The 27,977-nt window shown below is 39.1% G+C and overlaps 1 protein-coding gene across 1 annotated transcript; it reads right to left on the bottom strand.

Moving 5' to 3' along the window:
- Positions 1 to 533: 533 nt before the first annotated feature.
- On the bottom strand, positions 534 to 26,224 carry YAF2 (YY1 associated factor 2). The gene is made up of 4 exons (XM_034062840.1): positions 26,041 to 26,224; positions 25,751 to 25,876; positions 5,538 to 5,690; positions 534 to 2,963 (listed from the first exon to the last, which is right to left on the bottom strand). Exons 1-4 carry the CDS (start codon positions 26,064 to 26,066, stop codon positions 2,726 to 2,728), a joined length of 543 nt encoding a protein of 180 aa, XP_033918731.1. The 5' UTR covers positions 26,067 to 26,224; the 3' UTR covers positions 534 to 2,725.
- Between the last annotated feature and the right edge of the window lie 1,753 nt (positions 26,225 to 27,977).

Here is a 27,977-nt window from a genome sequence, read left to right as displayed (position 1 = left end):
TGCTTTTAAATATATTTACAGTTAGAAAAAAGGTTTTAGGATTACTACAAGTCAAAAATATTTAGAAATTACGAAAGTGAAGTTCATTTAAATTATAACATGAACAGAGCCAAATGCCATATTCTACTTAGAATTCGTCTACTCTGCTGTCAGTATTGTCACATCCCTTTATCACAAACAGGCAAACATTACCTTAACAAATGCCAAAACAGGCATCATTGCAATGTAAACGCTGGCAACGTAACAGTTCAGTTAAAACCACCACAGCCCAGTTTTTAGATCCTAGGTGACTAGGATCTGGAATCAGAGATTTTACAACTGTATCTCTGATTAGAAACTGCATTTCTATGTTTTATTCCATAAAGAACAGTGAGACTTTTCTGTATTCTTTTTGATTATAACCATACTTATACCACGTTTTTGAGATTATTCTCTGGAGACAGCTGAATCATAGTAAAGTCCACTCCATCCTCCCTTCCGTCCAAACCAAATGGCAACTTATTTCCGAAGATACAAAGAGCCCTCTTGTTGGCAGTGCTGCGGTGGTTTAGTCACATAAAGTTAAATGAAAATACGTTTCCCATTTAGTGAACTACTGGTAATAGGTTATTATTTGTTTGCAAGGAATTCTGAAATGTGTTAGCATTCATTACATTTTAAATTAGAAACACATTTCATAAAACATCTTTCACTGAGATTTGCTACCATTAAACTGCTTACTTTAAACAGTTTCAGCTCCCTTGTAATCCATTACATCAGTATATTCTGCAAATAGTCCCACCTAAAAATAAAATATAAAAAAAAAAATAATAAAGTTGAGAAGCATGTATTTTTTCTTTCAAAAACTAGTGTATGTTATTCTGCATACCAGCCCAGCCCCTGAAACATTTAAGAACCTTAAAATGCATTGTTTTATAGATACTAAGATTTGGCCAGGTAATGGCAATGAACAGACATCCTATTTAGTAAGATAAAGCAGAATACATAATAAACAGGTCAGTAGTTATCCATCTCAAATAGCCTATAATTAACATTTGATGTCTAAAAGGTTTAAACAGCAACACCAAGGAATGAGGTATGTATGTTCTCAGATATCACATCAGACTTTCATTTTATGCAACTAACTGTATTTCACAACTAGCATCTTACAAAATAGAACAGTACCATTGTGCCTGTAGAAGTACTGCATTAAAAACAGAAAAATACATTACTACAAGAAACCACCAAACATCACAATTGTCAGGGGCTACAAAAATCCATTGCTTTAGCTGTTAGGAGACATATCATACGTTGGTAATAATCTGGGGCTGGATTCACTACCAATAAAGTCTATCCAACTTTTACATGGGCTTAAAAATATATTTACTTTGAATGAAAAAGAAAAGAATCATAGGAATAAGCAGACTACTTCATTAAAAGGAACTAAATGGACATTTGTACTGAAACTGAATCTATAATTTAAAATCTATACATGGATTGCATGTGTGTGTCAAAACACTTATTGGTTGTAAACAAAAATGCAAAATCTGTATTCACAAAAATATTTTATTAGTAATTTTACATAATACCAGATGGGATTATAAATAGTTCTGCTCTGCATCAGTATATTGCTAAGTGCATAAACGTTGGCAGTTTATGCCATAAAGTAGGGTACTGAGTTTTTTAATATGATTTATGACATAATATATTCTAATAGGCCAAATCAATACTAAAGAAATTGATTCAGAAACAAAAAGTGAATAGTATTGTCATTTCCTTGTTCTTGTGCAACACCTGGTATTCCTGTGATGAAATAAGTGACTATGTGACACTAGATAAATTTGGGCCAAGGAAACAGCAGTAAGCAGAAATGAGAACTGCACTTCTGCTATTTTAAAGCTTTTCCAAACTTTTGTATTTCCAAATGTTGGATTTTGTCAAATTCATCGTCATCTGAGGTTCAATATTTGTTACACAACATAGAATAACAGTGTACAGTGACAATGTCATACTTTACCTGAATTGTAAGGTTAACGAATCAATGCTTAGAATGTGTTTTCTATTTTGCTTGTAAACATTACAATAAGTGTTTTAAAGTGTGAAAAAATATTGGTAAACCCATCAACATAATTCAGTAACAGTAATCTAGTAAAATGTGTCAAACATTGGCAAAAATTCATACAAATGTTTCATTTAATAACATTTTCCCTATTTAACCACACCAAGTACCAGCAGGTGTTTTTAAGATAATTATTATGAAAATTCTGTTGCAGCAATAGTTGATTAAGTTGATCTTTGCCTTGCATACATATAACTATGTTTCACAATTCTCAAATAATACATATTTAGGCAGCTTGAACTATGTTATAAAAATTTAAATTCAGTACATGCCAATAGTAAAGACTCCAAGAGTTGTGTTAGAATTCACTAAACTAAAAGTGAAAATGGACTTACCAATAACACTGCATAATGAACATTCAAACCACATTTTCATGGCACATGAAGATTACACATGAAGATTAAAAAGTTGGTCTGAAAATGGTTTGTAAGCATTTGTAGATTGCATTTATATTATTGTTTCTACCACTGCACTTTTTTCCTTTATTTAAAACTGCATAAATTATGTTCCAGTCAACATACCAATTGTGCATGAACAATCTGTCATGAAAATGTGGTAACAGGCGACAGAAGTTATGTATTTGCATGTTTTGAAGAGAAGTGACTAAAGAAACTGAGGAAATAAACTTTAATGAGATTCCCCATTCAGCGATGATGCTTCTCCTCTGGGTGAGGATGACCTGGACATTCCCCTCTCTGTGTTGTCAGAGCTAGAACCACTCTGACTGTGTTGATCTGCAGAAGCAGCACTGGAAGCAGGTGGTGACTTAGTTTTCTCCTTAAAGTCTGTAATTATGACTGTAAGATCTCCCACGGTAACTTCCAAATGCTGAGCACTACTTCGATCCACATTTTTCAATCTTGGCCTAAATAAAGCAAATAATCATATTAAAAGCACACACCCCATCTTATTATCTTACTTATTAGGAGCTCTAGAGAACATGTATGTGTATATAAGACTGCTATGTGCAACATGCAATACACAGGAAAACAACATACCACAAGTATTTATGGTAGACTGTTGCCTAGTATGTTTTACATTAAAATAGCTGAACGTAATACATTTCCTTCTCCTAAGATTATTTAAAAGTTGACCTTATAAATAATGTAACTATGAAGCAACATGGACGTGATTGTTACACATGTGAAGTTTTCTAAAGGCTTCTAAAAATTAGGCCTGTCTTTATTATGGCTATAGAATGTTATAATTTTGATCCAGAGAAGCATCCATGTCTGCAGTGGCCTTAAGCAACAATTCTAAATAGAGAATGATGTTCAGGAATGAACACATTGGTGTCTGATTTTTGAATTCAACAGCACAGACAGTGTTAGCTTGCAACAAGTATTACTTCATTTCAAAACTTCACTAGGACTGCTCATTATTATTTGAACTGGACTCTGTTCACAGTATAACTCTGGTATAGCCTGGCATATGATGTGGTTAAAATTACGCACAGAGCTGAGTGCTACACTCACTGTTAACAGCCTAAGTCTAATCTTTCAATTATTTGATTTTCACAGTGAAAAGCACCAAAGAACACTTTGACATATTCTACCATCATATTTTTGATAGTGACAAGCATAAAGTACTTCCAATTTACTTTCCTTTGACTACCATGAAAAACTGTCAGCAGACAGCTGAATTTATACAAGCTGTTATGAATAGCATAGCTTTATGCATTGACCTGATTCAAGCTGCAATAAATGACATCACATGTTAGCAGGTGTGCTAAAAGCAAAGCCCTGACTTTTACCCTATCATCTGGCTTTGTTTGAAGTAGAATTGGCTCCCATTCACTTCAGCTGAACCACCTCACACCTTTCCTCCACTAGAATAGATAGGCTTTCACATCTTGTTCCCCTGAGGCTGAAGTAGCATGACTGAAGAACTCAAGAGAAAACTGAAAATCTGGTGCTCTGAAACATGGGAACAGAGAGAAAAACTCAGCATTATCAACCTGCATAAGCGCCATGCCAGGAGCTTATTAATCATCTTGAGTGTGCATGCAGATTTTTATGGTCCTTTCCAGCAATGATGTACAAGTTTAAAGGCAAAGAGAAAAGAATATCCTTTTCCCAGAAGACACTGAAGAAATCTGCTTAAACTAATCAAGCAGTCCTAACTTTCTATCCTACCCAATGAATCAATTCTGTGAAAAATTGAACTGTTTGCCCATTAAAAAAAGTAGCTTCGTTATTTCAAATAACAATTCTTAAATGCAAATCTCAACACTGGCATTTCAGTCCAAGATTTTTATTTCAGTTATTTGTCAAACGCTCTCCCTCCTTCCCTACCTCACCTCTGCATTTTTAATGTACTTTTGCAATTCAACCACCAATACTTCAGCTTATGATATTTAAGTAGCTTAGTTAATACTATGTTAACTCCAAATACTTCATAACTGGAGTACTTCAGCTGCATGAGGCAAGATAGTAAATTTGAGCATTAAAGAAAAAAAAAAAAGGAACATCTCAGTGTCCTTAGTCCTAACCATGACTTTCTTAATGACTCTTCTTTCTTGACTCTCAGTCTCTTCCAGGTTCTTATCCTGATCATCCTATTTCAGGCACAAGAGAAGCATCTGCTACTTCTCTGCATAACTAATCCAAACGATCTGCCTTGGCTGGACTACTCTGGAGTGCCTCCAGAAAATGAAAATAACAATAAAAAGAACAAAAAAAAAACAATAATTCCTCCCACATTTGATAGGCTACACATCTCTCATACTTCTCAACTTTTTTGGCACGGTATTCTTGCCACAATAGTTTTAGGCACAGACTATAATGATTTAGGGGTTAAACTTGCTGCTCTTGTTTTGTAGTTTGCACCCTCCTTCCACCTTGTGAGGATAAGGCTTCTACAGCAGCTTGTCTGTATTGTAATATTTCATGTTTTCAGTTCTAAGAGTCCAAGGTTTCCTTCAGCATCCCAGATGTAACACAGACTTTTATCACTAGGTAATACACGTGCCTTATCCTGTCACATTGATTTATACTCTAGTTCAGCCCTTCAAAGTTTATTCCAGTTCTGCAAGGATAGCAATAATCACATTACCACTCTTGTGCAGTCTGTCAGTGGTTCACTTTATTATTCTACACAAAAACTAGTCACTCCTGTCCCCTCTCTTTTCCAGAGATTAGTATTTTCCCTTTGACTATCTACAGTTTTGGATGGTGTGAGAAACACATCTGTAACCATTAATAAAAACACCCAAGTCTTTATATTTAGCTGGTCTCCATCTTCTGGTCAAAATTACAAACTGCAGGTTTTCTTTGCATTTAGTAGGCATCCTAATCCAATGAAATTTCACACACATTAAACCTTATTGTTGAAAGAGTCTGCCGCAGCACTTACAAAGTTGTAAAACAATGGAATATTTTCTCATTTTCTGTTCTAAATTGTGTTTTACTAATATTGCAAAAGTTTCTAAAGTTTTTACCTGGTTTTCTTATGACTGTTCTTTTTGCTTGTTGTTTCCTTTTCACTTTTTTCCTTTTCTACTTTGTCTTTTTTCTCTTTCTTTGATTGGGTAGGGGGCACGAACTGCTGAGGAACCTGTTGTGCAACCAGCTGAGAGACAGGTCGAGGTTTCCTGTGTGCACATATATATAGACACGCATAATGCTTAGATTTTACAAGTCTCAAACTCTATACACTTCAGTTATTAACAATCACTATAAAACAAAATACTGCTAAAACCGCTAACACTTCTTGCTAACACTTCATTAAATAGCATATCAGTTTAAACCATTACAGGCTTTTGTTTCACTTGCATAAACAACAAATGAGGTTATATATTTTTTTAATGATTTAGAGACAAGATTTTGCAATGTGCCCTCATCTCCCAGTTATCATATCCAGGCAGAGACTTACAAAAAGTGAACTTCAAAAGATGAAGCTTCCAGAGAGAATACTTTGCCATCCACTCCCAACCCTCTCAAATGATGAAGGGGTCTGTTTTGAGTGCACTCCAATACAGAAGTATACAATCCATACCACAAAAATGAAAAAGGTGAGTTTTCAGGTATCAGAACTAAAGCCCTTGCTGGCCTTATAGAGTAAAACTTCAGTGTTTTCTGCTCAAACAAATTCATTGAAAGCAATAGCAAATCCTACTGTATATCACGTTTAACAAGCTGTTCACTGGTAAAAAATGCACTGCACTAATATTAGTGGGATGCAGCTATCAGAGCACACATACTTTAAAAGTTGGCAACAGAAACTTCCAGCCACATTACGCCACTGTACATAATGGAGGTTTCATTTCCAAGTTTTGATCCAAACTAAAAAGCAGGGTGGGGAAGAGGAGCAGCAGGCAAAAGAATTTCAACAGTTTATTCTTTTTACATTTCATGAAAAGAATTTCAACAGTTTATTCTTTTTACATTTCCTGAAATATTTTGAGATGGCTTAATTTTGCATTGGAATACATGGATTCTAATTTGAAATGAAACATTTTACTCTTTCCAATGCAAATGCATTCATTTATTTTCAGATCTTGGAATTAGGAAATTTCAAGTCATGACATATACAAAGGAAGATTCTGTGGTTCTACTGAGACTTCGAAGATGCAAATTTCTCCTCCAAAAGAGCGCTTACTCTGCCAGGTTCTTGGGTTTTGTTAGCTGGGTTGTGTTGTTGGGTTGTTTAAATAGAAAAGGCACAAATTATATGCACTGTGGTAGTCTGAAAATACCACCCAGTTACTAGAGCAACAGAAGCTATGAGGTCTTACATATATTCATTTATCCCAACCCACAGGATCATGCTACCAGCACTTCTTGCTCAGGTGAAGTGAAGAGTAAAATAAAAAAGCAGAAAAATCAAGGCAAGTCCCAACAGCAAGTTCTATTTTCAGCCATGACTGCAATAGTTCATGTTACACAGTGAAAGCCATGTTACAAGAATCCATGAAGTGTGGGAAAGGTCGTTAATAGAAATCAGCTGAAATTACATGAGTCTTCATAGCAAGTTCTTCATGAATTAAAGTAAAAATAAAGACTATTGAAACTGTCAACACATTGGAACTTTAGGTTAAAACCTAGACTACCATATACAATTCAATCACTTCATACTTAGCATGAACTAAGCCCATGCTAACTCATGGAGAGACGAAGATTAGCAACAGGTTACTTACTGAAAACTACCCAGTTTATACCAACTGGCAAATATATGACTACATGCTTTTCATGGGACCACTGAAACCAGGACCTTGGAAAACACACAGTATAGAGTCCAGAATCACTGCAATGTCTCAATGGACTGCAGTTATTTACATTAACACAGTACATAGGACATTGATACGAAAACTTGTCTCTGAACTGTTTTGATCTTTTATCATAACAAAGCAAGAACCACCAAGGTGTAATGGCTGTACAAGATCATAATTTCAGGTGGAAAACACTTGTGGTATATGAACAGAACTGATAATCTGTCTTGAAGACTGGTCCAGGAGACAGGGAATTAATATTTCTAGCGATGGTCAAGTGACATTACTACGAAGTGTTCTGAGAGAATGATCTGACATGTTACTTGTAAAGATAGCAGTGAGTTTCTCAACATAGACTTAACTATTGCTCAGGACTATGGACTACACCATGATCATGGACACTTGCTACAAAGCTCTAGAGAGAGGAAAAATAAATTCTTAGCCAACTATTTTAGGAGTTCTCAATTTACAACAGTTTCAATTCTTGAGGGCAAAATAGATTATTTCTATTAAGAGTCCAGCTAGGAAGTTAAGCTTAGAACCAAGTTCTAGGTTTAGAACAGTTTTTTCTGGTGCCATTAACCAAATGAGACTGACAAAAAAGATACTTACCGTAAGACACAGAAGTCAGTTACGACAAAGAAAACCCATAAAGAAATCACATTTGGGAGGATGCACTAAAAATTAGTATGGAGGTGCTATGTGGTTTTGCTGTGACAAAGAATTCCACTCAAATATTGTATTCCTTGCACTTAAACAATCTTTGTTGTCAATTATTTCTACAGTTGTCTATCAGTTATATCTATGTCCTACAATCTCTTACCTGCTTTGCCACTTCCAGATTGCTTAAATGAGGCACTCAATGGTTTTATCTTTAAAATTTGAGAGAAAAAAAAATTTCACATCTCTGAACACTGATAGTGTCTTTCAAGTATTCCTTATGTCCCCTGCTGCAGGTACTCAAGAGGGGCTACTGAACTGAAACCTATGGTTTTGCAATCCATGCAGGCTTCAGGAGATAACTTTACCACTCGTGAAGCTTTAACCTGATAGAATTGTTCATGATTTAGCAGGAGCTGAATCATGCCATTCAAGCATGAAAGAATTCATGGAGAGAAAGCTTTCCCTCAGACAAGATAAATGTAAGAAAAACTATTCCTGTAACTGGAAATTGATTTTGATGATTTGCCAACATGCAACTTTTTAAATTACTGGTTTTCAAACCAAGTTAATCTGTAGCAGCCTATTACAAGGAGTCTAAGTAGATAAAGACAGTGTTTACACTGCCTTTTACTTTATCAATATGTTTACAGTAATCTGCTTTTTGAGCATACTCAAGAGCACTTCTTTCTTTAGAAAGAAGCTCTACAAACTTCTGCATTATGATTACAAGAATTTTTGCATTTGTCACCGGGAGTGACTTTATGACTGAAGAAGCTAGAACTAGAGGAAGAAATGTTCATAAATACAATACATACTGCTTAGCCCCTCAAAACTTTGCATTTTTATCTATTAATTTCACTTCAATCATTTTAAGTGGAACACTCATCAAGAGATTATACACTGTTACAAAAGATAAGAGCTATCAACTCTTTCCAACAGAGGTGAGCTTTATGGTTTAGTCCCTATGCACTGCAGCTGTACTAGCAAACTAATTTCCCAAGCTTCCAAGAGATCACTAAACATCACAACTCCAAAAATTATGCCTCTTTCTCTATCACTTGGTTTTCCTTTACAACCAGTGTTACTTTTCTTCTATGTCAACATCAGCCATACTTCTACCTACATTTCTATTCCAAACTCATCCACTATGTTTTATCAATTATTTAATTCCAATGCTGCTTTCAAGGTCTTGAAAATACTCCATAATCTCCTTTGAAAAATAAGGAAAACTTACATCTTTTGCTTTTTCTTAAAAAGCCAACAGACAGTAATACAAACACTCACGGATACCGTTTTTGTCTTCTCTGCAATTTCCATTAATGCTAAATGACAAGGATGTAATAATTTTAACTGTTCTTTGTTGCTGGATGTGACCACGCTTTATTTTACAGGATTTGATCTGCTTTACAGAGTATATTTACAGAAGCTGCAGAGACTTGTCTGTTTAGATTTTGTGTGAAGAAACTCATTCAACACTGATGCTCTCAAAGGGAGCAAATAAATATTTAATACTGAGAAGGGTGGACTAGTTTTCACTGTTGGCATTATTTAACAAAAAAAATAGCAATTTACATGCTTAGAGATGAACAATACTCAATCAAGACTACATGCAGTGCACTACACCAAATGATATCTGGAACTTTTGCCCCAAGTCATTTCCCTCTCCCAGAGCTCAACACAGCACCTTCCTGCTCGTAAGTCATTTTGGACATCTCACAGCAGTACATGATTCCTTAATTTCCCTCACCTAGCATTCCCCAATAGCCTGTGTAAAAAGAATCCTGAACAATTTGATATGATGAAATAACTTGGTCTCATTACACAAAGCAGAAAAAAGAAAAATCCATGTACCATACTAATAATCAACATATGCAGCAGAAGCACAGCAAGCTCTCAGTTGCCCAAGTTGCGCATCAAACGTGCAGACAACCGAACTGGCTTAATGCCGGCGCATCTTGGGGTCTGTCTGAGTTTATTTAATTTATTCAGAGCACAACTACATTTGCACAGTGCTGCTTCTACAGCCGTCACGAGTCCAGGAAGCAGTCTCATGTCTCCTGCACTGCTCAGAGTATAAGCTCAAATTCTGACAGACCTCAGCTACTTATCTGTCAAACCAGCTCTAGGGTCCATCTGCTACAGTCTGGAAACTAAGAGCATGATGTGGACAATTGTTATTTTTCCATGAACCAAGCCCAAATCTACCTACATCTCAAGCAAGTCCTGCGTCAGCACAATGCACCCCTGTGTGGAAGGTCAGGAGAGGATTCATCTGTTTGGTGCTGCGTATCCTGAAAACACAGAGCCAACCAAGTAAGACTGCCAAGCAGCACACAGTGCAGCCAAGCTAGTAAGACTGATGAGAAGCACAGCACAGAGACACCAACAGTCCAACAGCACAGCCAACAGCTGAGCTTTGATTTGATGTGAGGCATGCTGGACTTGGACTGGTCCACGCAGAACCAGTACCCATATCCTCTCTGCAGCCACATACCTCAGGATATAACCTATGCTTTCCTGCATGGAAAGACATGCTATAATTAAATCCAAGTGCTGAATACATAACACCTTTTCAACCTGTTGTGGGAAAAATGTACTGTCATCTATAATGTATGATTTGCAGAGTCCAGATATTCTAAAGACACCAAGACATACTCAAAGGCACACTATTGAAGCTACATCTCCTCTGCTTTGCACATTTATTACTGTAGAAGTATTAAAATTACGGTTTCTCAATCTTAACAGCACATGTCTAAATTAAGGAAGTGCTGTCACCTCAGCTTTCAATCAAGCTGAAAAATATTCAACAGATAACCTGGATCCAGAATAGCATCTGTCAAGTAGAGCTGCCATTCTAATGCAATCCTTCCTTTCCTTCTTCTCAGGTGCATTCACCTCCTGATTCCAATTCAGACAAAAAGCACTTGCTGAAGGCTTATCCTGTCTGCAGTACAAATCATCTGTTTCATAAAGTGTCACCTGCAACATATGTAAAATTGTTACAATACCACCATAAGTCAGATATTTAAGCCTGCTGTTGAGCTCTGATCACTTTACTAGCCACACTCCCTCCAATGACTAGAGCAATACTCTAGTCCAGTTTTACTTACCTAACTTAGTTGATAAATTTCTGTTTTCAAATTCCTCTCACTCCCTGGTTACTTGTGAAATTATACACATCTTGCCCCATCCTAGAAATCAGGAAGAAATTGCCCATGAAACAGTACTCCTACAGAAAGATGTAATGTTGTAGCTGCCCAAGAGGGTATTGATCTGTTTTGTGTTTCTCTTCCAGATACTAAGAAGCTACCTGTTGAGTGACAGAAGGATTCAACGAAACAGATAAGATGTTCATACTATTAAACAGAACAGGTAACTATTACGTACTCATTTATCCATCAGAACAGTTTGAGCTTTCAGGCTGATCAGAAATATCTCCCATCATATTTTCATTCTCAGCTCCTGAGCAAAACAAAGTCTGTGGTATTTCTTCAAAATTCTTCACTTGCTTTTATGTAGAATCTTTACACAGTATCCCATACATTCTGTAATTTCAAAGTTGCACACAAATTGTCCTTTCTTCCATTACAACAGATTGTAAAAAGATTGTAAAAGACTGGAAAACCCAAACAAATCTAAACAGGTTTCAGAAACTTAAGAGGTTTTATTCAAAGGCAGCCCTAACCCATTAGGAGTAACATTTATCTAAACTTCTCTTCCCTGCAGGGAGATAGTGACCTTTTGTTCAAGACAGCAGATTTATCCCCCAAAAAAGAGAGGTTAGAAATAGCTGGAACAGAAGCCTTGCTGATGTTGTCTTGCCCTTGGTCACAGAATCCTTTCCTCAATAATGAAAATCCACATAGTTCTTCAAATACAAAGTATTCTTCCCTTTCAGTTGATTCAGAGGACAGAATAAATGCGTCTAAGTTAACGGAAGTTCCCCAATCTTCTACTTTGTTTCCTGTTGCTTTAAGGCCCTCACTGCACAAGACTCAAGTAGTAAGTCCAGCATGCTTTTGAACATCAGCTTGATTCATACTTTTACAATCTCTTCTGTTCCACCAACATGGCATGACAGAACTCACTCTGCCAGTAATCTAGTCAACCAGTGCCCTGCGTTTCACTCTCCAGGGTGTTTCAAGAGTTACCAATATCCACTGTCTGTCTATTAATACCCCTTTCATTTTTCCTTCTATCTTAGAAGAAGTAATGTTAGGCTTAACAAAGCCCTAACAAAAATCTTGTTTTGCTTATGTTTGTAACGTACATGTCTTTTAAAACTCTAAACAGAATAGTTAAGCACATTAAAATCTTGTCAAGAACAAAGTTGATTCATTCAAATCCTACTCTGTTCTTTCATTATTAGACTGGATCATTTCCCAGTACAAATGTACAGGCTTTAAATATCTTACAATTTATTTGAAGATCATTTTCCACTCACATATATCCTAAGTATTAATGTCTCAAGAAGCTAATAGAAATCTGATATCCACAGTAATACTCTAATCTCAATTTTTCTAGCTCACAGTCATTACTGAAATCTCAAGAAAAACTTATCTTTGCGTACTTTCTACTTCATTGTCATATTCTTGCTAGTCCCTGCTCACATCTCCTTCTTCACGTCTTCCTTTCTCCAACTGAAAAGGTCCACATTCTCAAATATAACACAGTAACTAGAGCTATTAGCTTAAAAACAAAAAGTTGTTCCTATTGTCCAAAGCAAGCAGATGTATACAGGGAGTCAGCTGGAAAGATGCATGATCTTACAATAAACAGCTTTTTAAACAAACAGACAAAAAGAAGAATATGAAAAAGTTGTTTTAAGTAGGAGATTTCCTACATGAAAGACTACTCTTGTAACACGCTATTAGAATATCTTCACTTGGGTATGAGTGTTCTGAGCCATTCTTACAACATTTATGTCAGTAACTTTTACAGGGTACAGCTATAGCTAAATACTACAGCAACATTTTAGGGTGACATGTTTCCTACATGTTTTCAAAAAGATACTAACTATGCAAAGTTCTAACCATTAACTGTTACACAGCTTAGACAGCTTTTTACTCTGAAGATCACAGGACAGGTTACAACCAGCAGCTTTGGAATGTGACTTTTCCATGATGGACTGATGATACAGATTTAGATGCGAGAAGGTCTAAATGGCTCCAGAATATATATGTATGTATACACACACACATACACATATATATTTAAAATTCAGCTTCTCTAGGAACACAATACCTTGAAGTAGAAGTTACTAAGAAGTAAATGAACCTTCCTCCCATCCACTAGTCTCTTCTTTTTAATAGCTATATCCCTCCCCCCACCTTTATATACTGATAACAAGTTACTTAAATATCAAGTAATTAACATTCCCTCTTCCTCAGGCATGTTTTCTTTTTCAGAAGTCTTTTTGCAACTCAGGTTACAATGACGCTAATGATTTTTGCATCTAAACCCCTTTTTCCCCTCCCACTGTAGCTGGCTTTAATAATAGCAAATGTAAGCAACGTCACCCAGACAGACAGAAAAATTAAACACACAGGGCTACCCAAATCTTCCTTGTTTTGAGCCGCCCTCTGCCTGCAGAGGACTTGACTTCAAAGAGATTGGCTGGTTGGGTGTTTTTAAATACTAGGAATCCATTAAAAATGTTGAAAGGCCAAGGCCTGTATTTATATGGAACTGAAATGGTGTTGACAGCTTTAAATAAAATAAATGGAACTAAATTTAGTTTAGCATGGTCCTCTCATTATCATGGCTTACAAATGCACAGGTTAAGCATTTCCGCAGAGTCAAGAAATTGTTACTTAATTTCTTTCCAAGATAGAAAGAAATCAATAGCACAGATACACATGCACTGTCCATAATGATGCAGACAGCCAACAGTCAATTTGGCACACAGTGAATGGCAGAAACTTAATACAGTTTTGCCTTCTTCCTTGAAGTTTAAGTCTTACATTTTAGGCTGTTCATTTCAGGCCATTCATTTCAATTTATGCACAAATCTGTATTGTTAAGGTGTAAATACATGCAATCTGGCCATACAGAAACCAAGACAGAAACCTATTTGTTCCCTCTCTATTTCTGTATCTTTTTTACTGATCTCTCTTCACATCTCAAGAAGCCAATGATATTTGCATATGGTAGTTTGACCATAAACACTTAAAGTGTGAAATATTTTTCAGACTTCAATAGTGGAGGACTATTTTTGTGAAATGCGACACACTCATTCCCAAATAATTAGAGAGAAGTGTCACAAAACACACATACCCCTCCACATATTTGCAGATTAGTAGCTACACTGCTTTGGAGACTTCATTTTCTTCCATCAGGCAATTTTTCAACTAACAACCTTTTTTTTTTCCCCATAGTTACAATACATAAGAAAAATTTACTGTTTTAATCACATTATCTTTTAATGGATTATCACACCTATTCCACAAGCTCTTTGCATGGCACCTTGTGCAACAAGAGCTTCTAGGTGATGCCAAAGTGCTGAGGAAACAGTATTCCAGAAAAAAGGAAACTGCTTTTTCAACTTCACTAAAAACCCAGCACAAACATTTGTTCCGTTCCCATTGCTGATTTTTATGAACAAGCACAACCAGACCACAACCTCCAAACCCCAAAGAAAGAAGACAGAAAAGGGGGAAGGGGAAGATGTTAATTTCTACATAAGCACATCAATAATATTATTTTAAGCAAATGGGAAATTGTCAGTATACTAAGTATACTTAGTATATTAAGCAGTACTGCAAACACTGTGCCCAATTAGACCTTGCAAACTGTGGTCTACGCAGAAGTTAACAGGTCATGTAATGATGCCACCCCTGATTTTCAGCAGTTGAAGTCACATCATGAAAAGCAAAGAATATTTTCTATTACCATTCTTGTAATGCAAGTACAGTGATTGCTAGCAATTAAATTAAATCACTAGCAGAAGCAGCAGCCTTAGGATTCTGACACAGATCAGCTCACCCTCCCCTCAGTCATCAGTACTCCATTAAGCTATTCATAGAATAAAAACTATCAGATTAAACTATGTTTAGCTTGCCGTGTCACATGAATATGCTCACACTAATCACCACACAAAGCCATCTTGTGAGAAACTACTCTTTATTTCTGCATTGTAGCAGTTCATGATTAAATGCATCTTCAACACTGATAATTTACGTTCTTATCCAAATTTATTTTTCCTCATTACCATCCCTTCTGTCATATCTTAGAATGTTAACAGTACATTACACTGCCTCCACAAATAATACAACTGAATAATTATGACAGCACAAACAGTGGAGCTAGTGATCTGTATGGGGAAACATAATATAGATCCATATGCGTATTGCAGAGTAACAATGTAACTTCTACACCTTCTATGTATATCTGTATTCTCACTTTCAGCCAGTGTGTTTCATATTCCTAGCTGGTTTACAGCGTGAATCACTTACTTGGAATTCATCCATTCAGTGCATTTCTAGCAATTCTGTCTTTCAATAAAAGCTGATTCAATTAGAACAGACTTACAAAACCCATATGGTTTTATCAGTCACTGTATAAATGTGCAGAAAACTACCCCTTGAGGCAGTGTCCCTATTTAATCATTCCCTTAAAGGGAATGCCCTATTTTCCAGATGACATTTAACAGATGAGGCCAGCATCAAGTCTCCTGAAGACAACTGGTACACTGCACAACAGCCTGCCTTTAGAAGAAATATCCATATCAGAACCTTTATAAAGCCCAAATTCATCTTCACAGATAGTTTTTAAAGCAGCCATCAAACGTTTTATTTCCAGCAACCACTCTTAAGGCTTTAACCTCTTGCACACTGTTGTTAGAAATCCTTCTGGTTCACTGATGCTCAGCATCACAGCTATATTAAAAATATCCTGCTTGAGAAACATATGGGTTTCAAGCAATTTATATTCCCTAGATAACAACGTGCAATGTATAAGCAGGGGTCAGGAAGCTCAATTTCCTTAACATCATCCTCTGAGGAGGCAGCATTTGGAAGTCTGCAGAAAAGACAGTGGTTACAGTGGTTTTGACCCCTAGATCCTTGGGATTCATGGGGAAGTGACCTCTCCCAACTTCCAGTCCCACAAAGGATTCATTGGATCCTCCAGGCTGCTCCTCTGTCCTCTTCCTGTAGAAACTGTGGTGCTTCTTGCACGATGCAAAAACACACACGTAAAACATGAGGTTCATACTGAGGCAGCAGCACAGTTACCGTTGCACAAAACGGGGTGAATGCTCAGCACTGCTAGTTTTGGGACCAAGTAGGAAAGAGCTTGCTTCTGACCCATCTTATTCATTCTGCACTTATGTGTGATATTTCCAGAAGGTTACGACATTCTAGAACTTCCTTCCATTCAGAGTCAGCCCATGAACATGTCCTCCAGAAGTAGGGGAAAACACTACACACTTTGCTTAACAAGTTAAGTCTCCGTAAGCTATCCAGAAAAGATGTATATTAGAAGAAGATGCCACAATTTTGAGCCCTGACTGCTTCTTTTTCCCTTATTCAGCTACAGAATTCAAGCTTACAACCCTCATCACAGAATTCAATGTTTGTAAGAAACAACCTTCCTTTTGCTGAATGTGTCAAAGCAACTTTTTTTCCAGCTTTTAGAGCTAGGAACTCTACTTTTAAAGTAAATTTTAAACCCCCCACTCATTTGCATATTTTTTTTATACCAAGCCCTGTCATTTGACTTGTGCAGTTCAGATAAAGTATATTCAAGGATTATGGAAAAGTTTGAAGTCCCAAAGTTCTAGTATATTAGAACAAGTAAATTTTCTATTGTTCATTTCCTCTCCACCCCGCAACTCTTTAGAAAACAAGAAAAAACTTGTAGCGGACGTCAACGTTGTATCTTGTAGTCTTCAATCTGACTTCTGATGGAAAGTTTGCCAGCTGAAAGCCTACCAGTAACATTCTGCAGCTGAACTCTCCAAGTTCAAGCCTGCTCTACATCAACGTACCACATACCAGTGGAATGCACATCACAGACAATCCTCAGGATCTCTCTGTCCTACTTAAACTAGGATAAGCTATTGCATGAAAGCATTAAAAATGATCACTTAATGTTTTGTTCCACTAGCCTACTTTGAAAATATTTTGTAGCTGGCTGAATCAGCTAACTAGACATCATTGATACGCTGAGAAATTTTTCTGCAAAGCAGACTATCCTAACCTGACTTTCAAGATGAAACGTACAGACACCTTATCACAGGAACAGGCACAGTGGGCTGTCACAACAGTAAAGGAAAAACTGTTACAAAAAGTTATATGACAGAAAATGCAACTTCTCATCACTCTGAAGGCGATAAAAGAGCTTCCTTATCAGCTAGACTTCTCTTTTAACATACTTAATCTAATTGTGTTTATTCAAATCTCAGTAGCTTTTAGGCTAGGACAGCTAATCATTTTCCCTAGAAAAGACACAATGAGGAAGAATACCACTGGTGGCACTAAAAACAAAGATGACATTTCCACTAAAGGAAGAAAATAAAAAAGCTAAACACATTGAAACATGCATTACTTATGGCCCAAAGGAAAGTACTTGAACATGGAAATAGAAAGAAGTATGCCCACTATCAAACATGGAAAGAAAGCAAATACCAGATGGCATAAAGGCTTCTTTGCTTCAGTCTTCACACAGAAGTTTAATACCGTGTAACCAAATTAAACAAAGGTATGCAAGTGCAAATTAGAATAAGAAACAGACCAGGCTACAGAATGTTATATATTTGACAGTCAACAGCATTTAAAGAAATTCACCAGGAGAAACAAATTGTTTTGAGAACTGCAGGAAGAAGAGAGATGTCATCAAGTACTGCAGAGAGGGAAAAAAAGAAAAAGTAAAAAAGCAAACCGAAAATGGTATATAAAATTTCAGGAAGTAGTAGATGAGTCACAACCTAACTCAGATTTCAGAAAGATACTAGAATAACATTATTTAACAATTGGGAGCATCAAAGAATAAAGACAATTGACTTGACAGTCTAGTTTCTCTCTTGAATGGACCAATTGTCCTAGCAACTAGGAGAAAAGCAATACACAACCCAAGTCTTGACTGCAATGAAATCAAAAATACATTCCCCCACTGAAGCTAGACTTCGACAGGGGCAAAGTTGTGCAGAATGAAGTTCAAAATTAGATTTTGCTTGCTCACTTTTAATAGTTCTCCACTGTCAGCTGTAGAGGTAGGACAGCATTTATAGTGAGGTTCTACAGGTATACTATTCAATATTTTTAATCATGTTGTGGACAAAAGAATAAGGAATAGAATAAACAAGCAGCACCAAGCTGAAGAGTGGTGAGAACTACCTGCCAAAATCATCCTGAGTTAACAAGACTCAAAAATTAAAACAATGAAATCCAAGGAAGACAGCATAAAGCACCACAGGCCCCACAACTGCATACAAAAAAGCCCTACTTAAGTAATAGTGGAACATAAAATGACCCCAGACTGTGCTGAATTGAGCAGATCACAAGGCATGAAGAAACCAACATCGTGATGCTACTGCACAAGAAGAAAAAGCTCATTCAGGGAAGCACCAACATCAGACATCATTATTTAGCAGAATCCTGGAAAGGCAGTCTCACTTCACCTTACACTGGCAATGATTCAGCTGTAGGTATGTCCTCATTCTAGGCCACTACTGTAAGAAACACATGCCAACTGAAGGGTCAAGAATAAAGAACTGGGATATAAACTGAAGAAAAATGACACCTATAAGAAAGGGCTGCTGAAATTTTGCTTCCTTAAGAAAGACTTGGAAAAAATGGGTGAACATGGAAACCATAACCCAGCAACAAAAGAGCTACAAATATAGTGGGTAGCTCACTGGGATAGGGAGAATATAAATCATCTTACTGAACACAAAGGTTAGATATCTGGAAAAACATCAAATGCAAAAAGAGCACCATAAATAAGCTGTATAAAGAGATTACAGTCTCCTTCACTGGAGACTTCTTAGAACAAAAACTATGTTGCAAAGTTGCCCAGGTTTACTGATTCTCTTTCAGTATTGGAATCTAGCTCATCAGAAGACCTTTTTCATCGTGAGTTCCTAGGGCAACATGGATAAGCCAAGGAAGACATATTAGCTTTCTTAAAACCATCCCTATAAAGAACTCAGATGTATTCAGAGCTGTTACTATTTTAGTAACCATGGAAAACAAATGCTCACCTATTTTGCTTGGCTTTGGTACAATTCAGTTGAACAAACCATTCTTAACTTGCAGAACCTACCTCTGACCCTGCAGTGCCTGTTAACAAAGTTGGCCTTCCAGAGAGTGTATCTTTTAAGCCCGTGATCACATTCAAGATCTTGGAAACAGAGTGCTGAGAAGTTTTTCCTCCTGTTCAGCAGCTTTGATATCATTAGTTATCATAGTAAGGGAACAGAAAAAGTTTACAGAAAGCAATAGGTTTCTGGGTTTTTTTAATTATATAAGGTATATACCAATAGAACAATGACAGTTACCAAAATTTCCAGCCAAAGATGCCTGCTGATACAAGTACTATTTTCAATATGATGCAAAAAGAAACAACTAAATCAGGTTTAAATCAGCCATCAGAGTTGGATCAGACAGACCCTGACGGATCTTAGATCAGTATCAAATAAATACTGTTCATTTGGGAGTTACAGAAAAAACCCAAACAAACCTCAAACCAAAAATACCGAGCTCATGCTTAAAAAGAGAAAAAGCACACTTTTTCATGAGCTGCTTAGAAAAATGGATTAAAGTATCTGTCAGGTTCAAAACTACACAGATTTAACAAAAATTTAAACTTACAAACAAACCACCACAAACCAAACCAAAACCAGCTTCTAAAATATAAGCTTCATTTTCCTTTGATTGGCTGCTCATTGCATTCTCTATTGCACATACAAGCCACACCTATCAATAGCATCAGAGAGCCACCCCAGTCAATAAAAATCGCTTTGTTGTTTTAGATAGAAAAAAACATCATTCAACTTGATGTATGCAAACTTCCTAAGTTTCACTATATTTTTCAGGGAAAATAATTCCTAAATAAATTTCTAAATAATTCCAATGGATATTTTTAAAAACTCCTTTTAAAAAGACTGGAGGTCCAGAATGACTAGATTTCCTGACCGTTATCTGCAGAGCAAAAGAGAATTATTTATTCATTACTGTCTTCATAATTTAATATTTAAGCTAAAACATGAAACTTGCAATACAGAGCTTGGTAAAATATGGATTATATTACACGACTTTTCCACTCACTTCATTCCTGTAAACATTTCCTTCTCCAAACTACCACAAGTAAGGAACAGCTCCTCAGTCTGTTAAGCTTGATTCAGTCATGTATCTGTAAAATCAGCATGACGGGCGGTTCTTTCTCTCCTTCACAACCTTCCCCCTGACACATAAGCGCGCATGTGTGCACGCAGGCTGCATACTGGAAGGCAGAAGAGAGAGTCCTTAACAAGCTGTTGTAAAACAGACATGTTAAACCAGATATACAAGATAAGCACCAACTCCCTGTCCCGAGCAGCACTGCATTTCAACAGAAATACAAATAACCACAGTTGGTTAAATGTAACTGATTTGTGCTTATAAACATCCAGATGGTACATGACTAAACAAATTGCACATGTTTTCTGAAGAAAAATGACCTTGATATCCAAGTTAAAAAATTAAACATTTTATTTATGCTTCTCAAAACATAAAACAAACTCATGACAGTTTCAAGTAGAGACCTGTATCTCATATATTAGAAGACTGTCAGACATGCTTATAAAATACATGCGCATATTGAATAGCCACACTCCCAAGCACAATGAAGGACCACAGACCAAATATCAAGCAAATGTACAGAGATGGCATCCCAGTTCCTTATACCCCAGACTCTCATGTCTGGTATGATTTAAACTTGGTTTTTCATACCTTAGGCTGGGAGAAAAACAATTATTCAGTAATGGAAATCAATAGAGCACAGGACACGGAAGCCATGCCCCATTCAGCTGGTTATGTGTCTACTTCAGCACTACAGGATGTTAAAAGGTATAGATCCCAAATCCACAGAAATTCATGCCGACTTGAGATGGTTTTCTTATTCTGGCTACAAATTTCAGGAGCTATTTTATGTAAATAATATTACAGATAGAAGCTCACCCAACATATATCAGAAAGGAATGCCTAAAACAAACAAAAAAACCCTAATCCCAAAAAAAAGCGTCACAGAAACCACTTTTAGCTGGTTTATCTTCTTAGTCTCCTTCCCCCGCCCCTGCTAAAAGGAAAATACTTCGGACTTCAATAGTGTGCACTGAGTCTGACAGATCTACAGCTAAGATAAAGTTCTTACTGAACTCAAAGCAAGCAATAGAAGTAGTCCTAAAAATTAAGTAAAACCACAACAAGGATAAAATAGTTACAACATTGTACAACAAACCTTCTCCTGTTATTAGCTAAGAGAGTCCTATTAGTGAAAATATCATTTGGAATTCTGCCCTTTTTCCTAATTTGAAAGTCACAGAATGCTACTGACTCTGAAAAGGGGAAACTGATCACATACTCCTGTTCCCCTTTTTTCCTTTATTTACACATCAGAGTATCGTGCCAAGCATTTAGAAGTTCAGGAAGATGATTTGCAGCGTCTCCTGTAGGTCCTTACTACACTGCCCTAAACGTTCCTCCTTCACACTGGAACGATGGAAAAGCATAGCATGGAAAAAAGAATAGCATCCTACAACTAGAGACCAGACCAAAATACGCATGCACCAAAAACACACCAAGAAAAGCAAAGCAACAAGTAATTTTAAATCTGGATGCTGTCACTAACTGAGTAACAACAGCATTAATATGATCTGGGGAAGATGAAGCAAAGAGGGGATGGAGCACTAACACAGGTTCCTAAAAGACAGGAGAGAACAACAAACATCCCTTTAGAAAGAATGCTAGTCCTTTTGCTAGTTCTTCCCAGCAGCACCGGAACTCCTAATCTTTAACAACACATCTAAATTACAATGACTAACCCATTAGCTGGCAAGAAAACAAAACAAGCCAAACCCCAACCACCTGTTGAAGGACAGACAAGCTGGGAGTAAATGCTGCAATAAGGTCTGTCCAGGGATCCAGCCCAGCTCTTGAAGATCAGCTAGTACTGGTATTCTCCTGGTTCAGGTAAAAGCATGAAGAGCAGAAGGGAAGAGTGAAAATGGTAGCTTGCCCATGGAGACAACTTTCTTTTGGCAAAGCAGTATTGTGAGAATCAGACCAAATTCAGCAACCCCACTATAACCTTCCCAGCAGCCAAACAATTCTCTTCCTGATTTTCAGCATAATATAATTTCCATGACTGCTTTTACAGTGACACTGGTATGGGCTTTTTCAAGCAACCACTTTACTTCTGTGTACAACATGAGAGACAGAGGAGGAACCACAATTTTCAAGTGCTTATGTCTCAGCAAAACTTAAACAATTTCATGGGGCAAGGAAATCAAACCACTTATTTAGCCTAAGGACTCTTCCTCTTGCCAACCTTCAATGGCTTTCGCAAACAATAGAGCTTCTCAAAGAGATCATACAATTTTTTTTTATAATGGAAACTATTAGACAACCTAAATATAGAGTTCATTACCAGTTCCCTCTATAACGCAGTATGTTAGGGCTCTATTCAACATTCTTTAATCATGCTTCTAATGAACTTCAGCAGGAGATTTGTCCAAGTAAGGAATGATTATTACAACCCTAGGTTCCTTACATTTATACAACATCTTTCATCTAGAAGAATTTGACAATGTTTTAAAGGTCACATGTAGAAAATTACTATATTCAGTACAGTCTCCTATCAAGAAGAACACAGTAATTTCTCAGTACCCAAGCAACAATACAGAACAGTTTAGGGTAGAAAGTAAATAAGAAAGCCATGTCTACAGGGAGAATTTAGATCCTCAGTAACGTTACCAAATTAAAGTCTGGCAAGGGTTCTACAGCAAAAGGTCCAGGGATTTCCAGCTGGCAGATAGAATCTTCGTGTTATATCTGACTCATGGCACATCCAACTGGCACCATGCTGGGGCACTCCTTTAGCACTAACACACAGAAAAGAGTGCCTGCCACCTTGGGGATCACTTACACTGCTTCTTGCGGCATCCAGGATTTCTCCTGGACATCTCCCATCCAAGAACAGCCTGGTTTAACCATTCAAGGCGATACTGCCATGGACAAAATTAATTAGCACCATGACCCTATCTGCTTTGAAAATTCAGTTGTCTAGAAGCATATTAAAATACAATCAGGAAATCATAAGAATTATTTCCACTAATCTTAACAATTCCACTGGTTGTTAAAGATCATAATCCATGTCTTAGCTTCTGGCATAAAAGATAATTCTTTCATAGAGAAGGAATTATTCAACAATGAAAACACCCACAAACCCTACCCACACCTGACAATATTTCTGTTGTTAATTGAGATGATTTGTATATATATATATAAAAGATAACTGCTTTAATCAACTTTGCCCTTAATTTCCAGGGGCCTTCAAAACCACTACACTATGATCTCCTGTTTTTCCATCTGCAAATCCTGTCGCATTCAGTGAATTTTAACATCCAGAAGCAGACAAACCATCCACCACAAAGACCTCTCTGAACTAAAAAAGAAATCCAGTACTTTACAGTGTCTTATAGATAAAGCTCTCAACAAAAAGAATCACAGAAATTTTGAAGAACCACTGCACACTAAGAACTGTGCTGAAGCATCAACTTAATCTAACATTAAGCTTTAAAATGGAAGACTTAAAACAAACAAATTCACTGTGTCATCAAAACACCCTAGCATTGTTATTCTGACCAACACTGATAGAAAACACGTTGTTGCACAGGCAGTACCAGCAAATGTTTTAACAAGGCCCCAGTCTGGTGTCTGGGACTCCAGCTCCTTAGAGGAAAAAAAAAACAATCCACCCAAATGGCCTTTTGTGTCTCTCTGGCACCCTGATGACTCCCTCCACAGACACAAAGGTCTGCTTACTAGCTCAAGTCTGATTTCTGAACTGGGGCCTAAAACCTCAACCTGCAGTTATCTCATGCCGTGTGTACATCCTGGGCTCTACAAACATCTGAAAATGCAACCCATTTAAACCTAAGGGAAAAAAGAAACCCATAAACCTCCTCAGTTACACACTGTTTCAGAATTCAGGTAGAGAACAAAAATCAATTGTATCAGATAAAGGTCTGCCTACCACACCACTCTGGGGGACAAAGTGGAAACAAAACAAGCAAAACCAAACAAAAAGACATTTTGTTGCTAAAGTATTAAAAAATTATTTTATTTTATACTCAAGAGGGGAAAAGAGAAGGCAATGATAACATTGCTTTTTCAAGACTGTTTTATTTTTTCCACACTTCCTTGCCAGCTTGTTTGGTTTTTCTTTTTTGTTTGTTTGTTGGGTCTTTTTAAGTTTCACTGCTTTTATCCAACTGAGTTCCCAATGCAGCAACACGTAATTTTCAACTGACTTCACCTATCGAACTGGCTGGAGGTTACAGAGGCTTTATTTGTGCTGTTTTAAAAGATTTTAAATTCTTTACTTCAGCAGCATTATTTTGCTGAGCATTACCAATCTGCAGACATCTATCTGTGATATGAACACAGTGCCATTGTTATAACTGGAAACCACGCTATACATGACAGATGCAACTCCTCTCAGCACATTTATCTCACCAAGTTCCTTAGTTTAAAAAATAAGTAACAAGATAAAAAAAATCAACTAGCATTCAAAACCTGAAGTTATGACAAGTCCTTTCAACATTCATTCTGCTCTTCAGAAGTCTAGGAAATCAAGTCTAGAAATAAAGATGAATCATTCTTGTCAAGTAATTGAACCCAACCCTGCCCTTACCATTTCAAACATACAGCATTTGTTGCAAGTCATATTCAGCACTGCTTTGACCCGTATCTGGAATGTAATTGCTGATTTTGATCAGATTGCAACTTTTATTGCCACTTAAACTTCTCTTGCTGACAGGATAAACCCATAGGTATGATAACTGTAACAAAGGGTCCTGCAGCAATATTTTCCTTAGTGAGAATGCAAGGGCTACAAGTGCACTCCTGTTGGTATTTTAAACACCCTCCCTTCCCCAGGCACACACGCTTATGCCACAATAGTGACAGACACCACCAGACACAGGGATCAGGTAATCCATCGCAAGCTTTCCGATGAGCGCACAGGGAACAGGTCCTCCTGGGAAGTCAGGGATACGCAGGGCGGCACTTCAGCATGGCACAATCAACGATCCCTCCCTAAACAGTCGAAGGGTCTTATCCACCCCTGCGGCCCCCAGAAACTGGCACAGTGATGTGCTGTGATTAAAACCTAATTAAAATAATATTAATAATAATTTTTAAAAGGGAGGTATTTATAAGACAAACTCACAGAAAAAAAATAGTTTAAAAAGGGAAAAAAACCCAAGCACGGGAGGGTTAGTGTCTCAGTGCACGCCACAAGGGATGGCTCTTTGAGGTGTGAGGGGCACGGCCCCTGCGGGGTCAGGCCGCGCAGGCGATCCTTCCCTTCCGGGCGCTTATTATCCCCGTTTCCACACACGACGGGGCGCCGCTCCCCGACTTGGGTCACGTTTACCAGGTCACCCCCCAGCCTGAGCCGGGACTCTCCGGTAAACGTAACCCGATTTCTTCCACCGCCGCCCTCCCTCCCTCCCAGCCCGGGGCGGCGGGAGGCTGCCCACGGCTCCCCCCGCTCCCCCTCCGCCGGCGACCCACCGTGTGGAGGTGCCCTTCCTCACGTCGCACATCATGCACTTGAAGGCCTCGGCACTGTTGCGGAAGGTGCAGACGCTGCAGTCCCAGTAGCCCTCGTCCGAGGAGGGTTTCGGCTGCCGCTTCGGCCTGCGGAGACACACGCGCGCCAGGGGCAACACCGGGCACGACGCCCTCACGCCGCCGTCTACCCCCCGGGGGCGCCCCGCCGGGCGCCATCGCAGCCGGCTCCGCGCCCCCGGCCGCCGCGGAGAGGGCCCGGGGAGAAGAGGACGCGGCACCGCTGCCCCTACCTGGTCGGACTCTTCTTGTCTCCCATGCCGGCTCCAGACGCCCGGCCCCGGCGCGGCCCTTTGTGTGTTTGTCAATAAGGAGGAGCGCGGGGGGTCTCTCGGCTCTAACGGGGACCCGGGGAGGAGGAGCCGCCGCCGCAACCTCCAGCTGTCGGGGAAACTCCTGCCGCCGCCGCTGCTGCCCCCTCCCCCCTCACGTGTCCCCCCGCCGCCAACCAGCGCCCGCCCGCAGGCCGCGGCGCCCGGCGGGCCGCGCACGGCGGCAGGTTCGCAACCACCGGCGGCTGGGGCACTGCGAACCGGGCGGCGGCGGAGCCGGGGCGCCGCGGGGGCTGCTGGGGGCGTGGTGGAGCGGGACGGGGCGGGGCAGGGGGAGCCGCGGCGGGCCCGAGGGGCGGCCTCAGCGGCGGTTGGCGTGAGGGCGGCCCGTGGCCATTGTCCCGCCGGGGAGTGCGGCCAGGCCGCGCCGGGGTAGGCCGGGCAGGGTGCGCGGAGCCTGGCGGGGAGGGAAGGCTGAGGGGAGCCGGCGGCTCTGCTGCTCGGCCTGGGCGGAGCGGGCCGAGGGACGTGCCGGGTGGCCAGGGCAGAGCTGGGGAACCGGCGGAAGGGCTGTCCCGGGCGGGTGGGAGTGAGGGAGTGCTGGACAAAACGAGCTGGCCGCGAGTACGAGGCATTTAAACTGGCCTGCAGGGCTCTCCGGAGAGTTGCTTTTCTTTTAGCAGCCGGTATTGCTTGCAGTAGCCTCTGCATTGCCTTGGTCTCCTTCCCAAAGAAACTGCCTCAGGCCGTGCTTTGCAGTAAGAAAGAATCTGGCGGGGATGGGGGGGAGCTAACCAGGAGTTTCTGCTTAGGAACCTTGGGATAAACCAGCCCGTTTGCCTGAGGCGAGTGGAGAACGTGATGGGTACCCATACAAAACTGGAGAGAGTGGTGTTACCCAGTGCCTCTGTGCAGCGTGGGGCTTCTGCGCTTAAAAGCTTACAACATGGATCACTGGCAGCGTAGCCACATTAAACAAAACACTGGTGTTTATTACCTGTATTATCTTAGTGCACAGGAGCCACAGGCCAGGATGCCATTTTGCAGGATGTTGTACAAACAGAACAAAGAGCACATGTCCGAAGTGCGCAACAAAAGGCGGCGGTAGGAGCAGGTAGATGGCAGAATGCAAGCAGACAATGGGATGATACTGGTCAGCATCGGAGGGGTCAAAGCTACTTTTTCTGTATTGTCTTTGTCAAGGAACGGTGGGGTTTTGAGAGCAAAATGCACCTGAGGAGAGCGTTACCCAAGTGACTGAAAAAGCCTATATGAAGACTTAGGCGCCTTTGAAAATAAGCAAGTGGACAATGGAGAAACTTTCTGATTCTGAAGGCAAAGTTCTCAGTTGTTTCAGCTAGAAATAAAGGGCTATGGTGAAGGAAAAGAAAATGTAGGTAAAGAGCTTGAAGTCTTCTTAGGGAAGCAATAAAAGACCCATTGGAACATTACATTTACATAAAAGTAGTAGTACTTTTACAAGTTTCTCAGTCTGTGTTTCTCTAGCCAGCCTGCACACCAGCAATTGGATGCCAGTGTAGTTATGTCCTACTTGTGATTGGCCATTTATCCTAATTTCCTTCTGTGTTCACATGCTGCTTACAGTATTGTAATTTTCATCACCTACTGTTTTGCATTTTTCCATGCCTTTTCCGTTCCTCCTCTATTGCAGTTTCTTCTCTTACGCTTCTCATAGAGCCGACCGTAAATAATGAATGAAATGGAAGGACTGCACATCCAAGGATGGGCCACGCCATGCACAGATAGCTGGCCTGGCTTCGTTGGTATGTAGTTAGACATCTATATGAAGATGCCTAGACCCAGCCCCCAGCTGGGAGGAACAGGCCTCTGCCAAAGGCGATCGATCTGATGCCAAGACAGACATGCAATTTTCCCAC

This window comes from Melopsittacus undulatus, chromosome 5 (genome assembly GCF_012275295.1).
Source record: "Melopsittacus undulatus isolate bMelUnd1 chromosome 5, bMelUnd1.mat.Z, whole genome shotgun sequence".
Classification (NCBI taxonomy): domain Eukaryota; kingdom Metazoa; phylum Chordata; class Aves; order Psittaciformes; family Psittaculidae; genus Melopsittacus; species Melopsittacus undulatus.
The sequence above is the reverse complement of the archived record's forward strand: the minus strand, read 5'-3'. Positions and strand labels throughout refer to the sequence as shown.